General features: G+C 32.2%; 1 protein-coding gene across 1 annotated transcript; it reads right to left on the bottom strand.

Moving 5' to 3' along the window:
* Positions 1 to 7,004: 7,004 nt before the first annotated feature.
* LOC143053634 (uncharacterized) lies at positions 7,005 to 8,940 on the bottom strand. Its single transcript, XM_076226424.1, has 3 exons — positions 8,212 to 8,940; positions 7,822 to 7,951; positions 7,005 to 7,286 (listed from the first exon to the last, which is right to left on the bottom strand). Exons 1-3 carry the CDS (start codon positions 8,696 to 8,698, stop codon positions 7,253 to 7,255), a joined length of 651 nt encoding a protein of 216 aa, XP_076082539.1. The 5' UTR covers positions 8,699 to 8,940; the 3' UTR covers positions 7,005 to 7,252.
* Positions 8,941 to 9,197: the final 257 nt, after the last annotated feature.

The following is a 9,197-nucleotide window of genomic DNA, read 5'->3' as shown; positions in this document are numbered from 1 at the left end:
TTTGGAGTTTAGTATGGCGTTCATTATCACTGAACTAGTAAATATGTTTGTTTAGGGACCAGCTGAAGGACGCCTGCGGGTGCGGGAATTTCTTGCTGCATTGAAGACCTGTTTGTGACCTTCTGCTGTTGTCTGTTCTATGGTCGGGTTGTTGTCTCTTTGACACGTTCCCCATTCCATTCTTTATTTTACATATAGTCGGATTAACATATCTGGATTTACTAAAATGCAAAATCCATTTAGTACCTAGATTAATTAACAAAAGGGACATTTAAAAACAAGATTATAAATTTCTTGCAAGTATGAATTTGAAATATAATAACTATTATTACCATAAATTCATATTAAACTACTGAAGCTATTTGAAGTATATATAAGAGGATGCAGCATGACTGCCAATAAGACAACTCTTTCATCCAAGTCACATTTTGTAAAAGTAAACCATTATAGGTTTAAGTACAGTCAGGTCTACTTTGGCAACTGAATTGCCACATCTTTTGTTTGGTTTGGTTTCTCAAATTATGTAATACATTACAAGAGGGACGAACGACACCAACGGGACAGTCAAACTCATAAATCAAAAAAAAAATGCCAACGCCATGGTTAGAAATAAAAAAGGCAAACAGACAAACAATAGTACACAAAAACAACATGGAAAACTTAAGACTGAGAAATAGGAACCCTATCAAAAACTGGGGTAGATCTGATTGCTCCGGACAGGTAATCAGATCCTGCCCCACATGTGGCACCCGTCGTGATGCTCATGTTAAAATTCCAATATAAATCATATCAAATGAATAAAAGATATTTCATTTTTATAAAATCCAAACTGGTGAACTACTATTCCAATCATTAACCATATGTGCACGTTCACTCTTTGACTATAATGTTATCACATACATCATATGATACATCTAACTATGTTATAATATTGTTTCAGAAAAGGAGAGAAGATTTGGTACCATTAAAACGTTAGTTCCCGCTGAAAATTTTTGCACCTGTCTTAAGCCAGGAATCGGATGTACAGTAGTTGTCGTATGTTTATGTAGTTCATACGTGTGTCTCGTGTCTCATTTTCATATAGATTAGACCGTTGGTTTTCCCGTTTGAATGGTTTTACATTAGCAATTTTAGGGCCCTTTATAGCTGTTCGGTGTGAGCCAAGGCTCCGTGTTGAAGGTCGTACTTTGACCTATAATGGTTAACTTTTATAGATTGTTACTTGGATGGAGAGTTGTCTCATTGGCACTTCTACCACATCTTCCTATATCTATATAAAGTTGTATACAATGGTATAGATATCGAAAGCAATCTGCAATATATTTCAACATATGTAGGTCAAGACCTGTTCTCTGATAAAAAATATAACTGTATAATCAAACTGTATCGAGAGTTCAGGAATATAAATAATTGAAGAGAAAACATGCCATTTTGATAAAACCAGGAACTGACCTGTCGACAATGAAAGTGATGTTAAAGTGAAACATTAAGAGATTCTTTAAAAATACACGAATAAGCATATCTGATCAAACATAATAACGTTGTACCTATGCCAATATGTTTTTTGAACTCGTATTCAAATATGCTTCGCACGTATCATCGATGAGTTTGACCACAATAGACTATAAACATCTTAAATGCTTTTTTACATGAATAATAATGATAGAATGACACAAAGAATTTGACAAATGCGAAATCGGAACTAAAAAATTACAAGTTGAGTACCTCATGGAAATATTTAAGGCTATTTGTTTCCCATATTACTCCAATGCCATGCTATAAGTATTACAATCGATGGCACTATACTGGTTAATAATGACGGTAACACTATTACAGTTTCTTATTAAGACCCAAAAGTTATCTCACAGAAGTTTCAAAAAGAATTAGAATTATGTAGAAACTGGTAAATTGAGAATATAATATCGTTGCCCCCATATACACTCAATGCATCGTATTTTAACGTATCTTAAAATCATAATTATTCGTTGAATACCATTTGCCGTTGATTTTGTGAGCACAGGCGAACCATGTTGACTATGCCATTTCCAAGATACAAAATACAAGCCCTTGAATACACGGCGTTATCCTTTGTTTGTTGCCCATGAACTGCATATAGTTGGTCTCCTATAACATAGCACATGGACAGCTAATAATACGACTAATCTATTATTAGAAATGTTCTGAATAAGCAGAGAGCATAACACTTCATCAATCAGATGCATAACATAAAATATCCTCAGTTTGAACGGACATGTGAAGAAATCTAATCATCCCCCAAATCATAAAGTATAGCCTACTTTGTCCAGGGTATCTCCTCTGATCTATAGAAGACCTAAAGTTGCCATAGTCTCATACCCCGGTCATTCTTAAGTCAACTCAAGATTTTAACAACAAATTACGTCTGGCGTATATACTAAATTTAGTCCTGGTATCTATGATGAGTTTATTTACAACCACTTGGTAGATGCCACTGCTGGTGGAGATTTATTTCCCCGAGGGTATCACAAGCCCAGTAGTCAGCACTTTTTGTGATGGCATGATTGTCATTGATCTGGTTATATTTATAAATTTACTGTTTACAAATTTTTGAATTTTTTGAAAAACTAAGGCTTTTCTACATGTACCTCAGGCATAGATTACCGTAGCTGTATTTGTCAAAACTTTTAGTTTTCGTCCTCAATGCTCTTCAACTTCGTACTTGTTTTTACCTTTTTAACTTTTTTGGATTCGAACGTCACTAATGAGTCTTTTGTAGACGAAACGCGCGTCTGGCGTATATACTATGTTTAGTCCTGGTATCTATGATGAGTTTATTTAAGCTGATTATTAATAAATGAGCTTTGAAAGTTTTATTGATGATAACCATCATGTTGCACACGGATCGTCAAACGCTGAAAAATGTCGTAGCTATTGTTGTCATAAAAAACTATCACATCAATGGGAGTTTTGTAAATCCATAAACTAAGTTTCAACCTTCAATTTTCTTTGGAAAATACCTGTTTAAACTAGAGTACTGTTTTTGTTTTTTACATGTTTTGTCAATTGAAAGCGTTTAATTTAGCTAGTTTTTATTAACACCCCTTTTTTAATTTGCCTTTCAGTTCGATCTTTTCGTTATTCGTTTTTCTAGTCTAATTATGTTTATATACACAAGCACAAAAGTATGCATAAGGAGAATCAGTACACAAATTACAATTAAAAAGGTGAAAAACTTGAGCAACACGGTCTATGTAAAATACACCAGCTTCTAAAATCGAAATATTCTATATGTTATAAGTTAATCGTCTTATTTCGTGCGTCTGATTTTTCTTCGTTTTTTGGTGTTGTTGGAGTTTATCATTCTGTCATATATATCTGGAATTGATAGTTATTCTTTTATGAACATTTCAGGCGTCACTCCATTCAAATCATTACAGTTTAAATTGTTCTTCTTTCATGCATATATACAGAAAACGACATCCCTAACTAATAGATCAAGTGCAATGAGTTACACTTTACATTTGTATTTAAACAACTGCCTTTTATAGCTGACTATGCGGTATAAGGGTTTGCTCATTGTTGAAGGCCGTACGGTAACCTATAGTTGTTAATTTCTGTGTCATTTTGGTCTTTTGTGGATAGTTGTCTCATTGGAAATCATACCACATCTTCTTTTTTATATTGATCCTTATTAATTATTGTGTGTATGTGATTGAAGTTTTCGCTATTTGTGTTTCCAAATGAACAAGTGTAGCCTTAAAGATGTTTGAGAATTTGAACACCACCTTTTATATGAACTGAACTATGATATTTTGCACTGAAATAAACGCTGCAAATTGACTTTGAAGAGTAGATCAACAATTAGTGCGTTGTTTAGCTTAGGTGCTTTGTCAATTTCTTGAAGTTATTTGTTTCTCAATAGTTGTTTCCTTTTTAAATATTTTTTAAATTCTATTATTTTGTAAATATGAATAATTTAATTTTGGATGTAACGCGTCTTCTGATTGGCTGACGTCGTTTTGTTTATCACATCATAGACACAATTTTGTCATGTGCCCATGACGTTATCAACGTTTTTTCATGATTAACGTCGGTTTAAAATGGAATTTAGAGTTAAATTATAAGAAATAACTGTTATAATTTTAGTCAGTCTATTCGAAATAACATAAAAAATAGGTGCACACTGGTAAATAACCCTCTACGCGCGTTATCCAGTGTGCACCACATTTTTTATGTTATTTCGAATAGACAGAAAAAAATATCACAGTCATTCCTAAAGTAATATCTATGAAATTTTTACCTGAAATATCTATTTTAGTAAAAAAAGAATGTATGTGATTGTCAACACATCCTGACCAAAACTTAAAAACGGCGTAAAACAAAGTAAACACTTCTACTTCTCAAACTCACTCTGATTCTTTGACATTTTGAAAAAAAAGAATGTATGTGATTGTCAACACATCCTGACCAAAACTTAAAAACGGCGTAAAACAAAGTAAACACTTCTACTTCTCAAACTCACACTGATTTTTTGACATTTTGAAATTATTACAAAGCTTACTGCAGGTAAAAGGTGGTTTCTATTTTCTGTAACTAATTCCTCCGAAAACACATGGATAAAAACAGACAATATTAGGTCTTTACTCTAACACATATTGTATCTATTTGTCGAACAATCACAACCACATGCAACACGCAGACGCCAAATGTATTTATTTGGAAAACAGAAACTAACATAAAGATAATTTTTATTTTCAATTCCGATAACTTAGACGCAAAAAAAAACCAGTAGAATTTATGTTATTTGAATAGACAACAAAAATATTTCGATAACCAAGAAAATCCAACACGAAAAGGTATATATCTTCCTAATGCTGTTTATTTCAATCTATCTCCAATAAGCCAGTTACCTTTGATGACTTTTACTTTACATAAAAGTATCATTACTTATAAATATTATAATCACAATATGAAGGAATGCGACTATTGTTTCAACTTCCTTAATCATTGCATGTAAGTATGATCTAAACATCTACTTAGCTTAGTTGTGTTTATTTATGAAAAAAAATCAAATTAATAGTTATCAAAGGTACCAGGATTATAATTTAGTACGCCTAAATTAAACGTGTCAAAGGAACAATTCTAAATAATTTTAGCCAAGAAATGCAATTGCGTCATTTGTTTGTTTATAATATTGCTTCAAATGTACTTTTGTGGAAAATCATATTTTCATTCAATGGTGGTATTTCAAATGAAATATTCGGCAGCAAAAAAAAAAAAAAAAAAAAAACAAAGAAAAAAAAAACAATAAATAGGCTTTGCATCAACCTACATTGTTATATATGCCTATCCTTAATGTTCCATTGGAGCCACGTACATTAATCCGTAGAAATGAATTGAAATAAAGTACAAAACGCATCATGTTTCGGTCTTGCAGAAAAACTGAGAATATCTTCTGGACATTATTGTAATAACTGTATTTCATGATAACAAAGCTTTCATTATAAATTGATGAATGTACGAGATTCGAAATGAGTCTCTGGTGCATCGAATTATTGATATTAGTATCGGTTAATTTTGAATTGCAAAGAAACCTGCTCAAGTAAATTTGTATTGATATTACTAATTTTGTTATGCTTAGAACAAATACATGTTCTATATCTCAAATGCAAATATTTTATTCGCTGAGTTTTCTCCGTATGGAGGAATAACGCTGGGTATTCTTATGTACTGCAGAAGTAATTAATTACTGCTAGGCGCGCACAGAAAAAAACCCCGAAAAGAACAACAATAACGAACTTCAAGCAATATTTAAACCTGGTTTTATAGCCATCATAACCTCTCATATTGTTATACAATACACAGGAGATATATTTCTGAGCAGATATCTTGCCATTCCTAACTCCATTAAAATAACAAGATTTGTGCCTGTAACATATATTACTTCACATTTGTTACAGTCCAACTGATAATTACATTTGCGTTAGTGAACAACTCTCGGTTAATACCTACCTTGTGGAGAAAAAAAAACATCCTCTATCAAGGAAATCTCAATTAAAATATCGATTTATTGTTAATTTGAATATGGAAATACAATTCCATTACTAGTAAAAAGAAAAATGACAAAAATACTCAAAAAAAATGAAAATTCAAACCGAAAAGTCCCTAATCAAATGGTAAAATCAAAAGATCAAACACATCAAATGATTGGACAACAACTGTCATTTTTCTGAATTAGTACAGACATTTTCTTATGTAGAAATTGGTGAATTTAACCTGGTTTTATAGATAGTTACACCTCTCACTTGTATCACAGTCACATCAAATTTAAGTTTTTGTTCTCACTCATACAGTTGGCGTCATTAGCAGAGAAGCAGCAAATGCTAACTCGAATGTTTTGGGGTTGACACGGCTGAAAAACAAATTCACGAACTCCCTCACCCATAGTAGAACGGAATCACTCGACAATCGATGCCGTCATTCTTATGACAATCATGTCTTCAGGATTATACATGTATATAAAAATATATTCAGACATAACTTAGATCTTACAAAAAGGATACTTTAGCTACATCCAAATATGTGAACAAAACGTTGCAAAACATTTTTTTTGGAATTTGCTTTTGTCATGATCACATCTAATAACGAATGAAAAACTTTAAAGGAATCTGTATAGTAATTATAATAACAAATTATCCGAGTCTTAACTCAAACATTAAAAAGTTGTATACATCCTGATATCTTACGAAATAATTGTAAGCATGTGAATAGTTTAATGATGAATATTCTTACCAATAGATGATCTTTGAACTCAATGGGACGAGTAAGATACCATTTCAACATTTTTTTAACTTCTGTTTTAGACAAGTAATAAAACAAAAATCCACTGTGGATAGTTTTAATATTTTTCTATATTACCAAAAAAAAAACCATTTGAAAAAGATGTGGTAGGATTGTCAATAAGACATTTCAAAACAATAGACTAATTGACCAGGAAATAATAACTATTAGTCACCGTACGGCCTTTAACAATGAATCAACAGTACCTGCTGAACTTGCTTTGCTATCTAAAAAGGTACTGTGGATTCATTGTTATTCGTTGGATATCAATTTTTCGTTGGTTTCGTGGGTACAAATGAAACACGAATTCAAATGTTCAGCAAATAGCATATTTTCAATTGGCTTTGTATACAGAGATTGACAAAACCACGAAATCCAATATCCTCGAATAAAAAAATGAACGTGTCTAAGATATATCCACTGAGTCAAATCTTTAATTCATTTGCTGAATTGGCAGAATTGTTCTCCTGTAATAAGAATAAAACAGATTTTTCTTTGTATGAGTATACCAAACTCGTTTGTTGGATGTCTATTTAAATGGTAAATGTACATCTTTTAACTGTTTTTGTCTAACTTTAGGCGCAAACCTTTTAATTCAAAGCGTTCTTGAATACAATAACTATTTTTTTTTTAATTTCAAAATAGCATCTTTTTTTTACATTCAACCCTGATTAAAAGCAAGAGCGTTTAGTCTTCTTTATATTGTTAGTTGAAATTTTTTTGTGATAAAACGACCATTACTATAAACGAAACATACTTATAAAATGCATAATTAATTGGTTTCTAAAAAGTTACCACGAGTCTTAAGATGAATGATATCTTCATTAACAAACGTATGTGCTGCGCTTCCTTTATTAAAACCTTTGTCATGAATTGTTAAAAAAACTTTTTCTTGATAAGACCTGATCAAGAGTAAATGCTTATTATCCGCATATTTCAATATATAGGACGCCAGATATAATTATAAATATACATATTAAAGTTATCTGTTTAATTACTCACGTTCGTTGCTTGTGGTGTTGATATTTCACATAAACCACTATGACCATCAACACACCAAGACTTATGATTATAACAATGGTTGACCCACCAACTATGCCGGAGATATTTCTTTTTGAATCTTCTACTTGCCCTAAACAAAAAGTTGTTCAAAGATAATGCCTTACAATGTTGAAATGAGCATAGAGCATGACATGAAGGAATTATTTCGATTCCAAAGAGACAAACACAGCATTTCAGTATTTTTTCTACATTTGAAAATGCCTGTATAAAGTCAGGAATATGACATATTCATGAACCAATCGGAGAGAAAGCTTTATGTTAATTATGCTTTTTTTTTAATTGGAGTTACTTAAAGAACGAGAAACGACACAAATAATACAAAGCAATTACCATGCTGTGCTTCTTTGATTCCTTGAAAAGGTGAGACATCACTAATTGTTGTTATTTGTTGTCCGACATAAATGTTGGTTGTTGTGTGATCTGTTGATTGTAATACGCCAAAACTTTTGTTGATTGTGTGATATACTGTTTGTTGTACATAATCAATGCTTGTAGTTGCTTGGTCTGTTGTTGGTTGTACATAATCAATGCTTGTAGTTGATTGGTCTGTTGTTTGTTGTACATACTCAATGCTTGTAGTTGCTTGGTCTGTTGTTGGGTGTATATGATCAATGCTTGTAGTTGCTTGGTCTGTTGTTTGTTGTACATAATCAATGTTTTTAGTTGCTTGGTCTGTTGTTGGTTGTACTTTATCAATGATAGTAGTTGTCTGATCTGTTGTTGGTTCTATTGTATCAGTTAAAGTGTTTGTATTGTCTGTTGTCTGGTTTGTGACACCAATGCTAGCAATTGTATGGGATGTTGTTTGTTGTTTCATATCTAGTATGGATTTTGTGTTGTCTGTAGTTTGCTGTACAATATCAAAGCTAGCTGTTGTAATGTATGCTGTTGTTTGTACTATATCAGTGATGTCTTCTGTGTTGTCTGTAGTTTGTTGTGCGATATCAATGCTAGCTATTGTAATGTCTGCTGTTGTTTGTTTAATATCAGTGATGATATGTGTGTGGTCTGTTGTTTGTTGTGCGACACCAATACTGTTGGTAGTATGGTCTGTTGTCGGTTGTACTATATCAATGTTGGTGGTTGTATAGTCTGTTTTTTGTTGTACGACACTAATGCTTGAGGTTGTATGGTGTGTTGTTGGTTGTACTATATCAATGATGGTAGTTGTTTGGTCTGTTAATGGAAAACTTGTTGCAGTCGTATGGAAATCTTCAATAATCGGATGATCACGTGTTGTTCTCATTGATTTTGTCTTTTCTGTCATCTCATCTGTTGTTTTTATGACAGGCTTTGTCGTTTTGCCGAGACTAGTG

Source organism: Mytilus galloprovincialis, chromosome 12 (genome assembly GCF_965363235.1).
Source record: "Mytilus galloprovincialis chromosome 12, xbMytGall1.hap1.1, whole genome shotgun sequence".
Taxonomy (NCBI): Eukaryota; Metazoa; Mollusca; class Bivalvia; order Mytilida; family Mytilidae; genus Mytilus; species Mytilus galloprovincialis.
The sequence above is the reverse complement of the archived record's forward strand: the minus strand, read 5'-3'. Positions and strand labels throughout refer to the sequence as shown.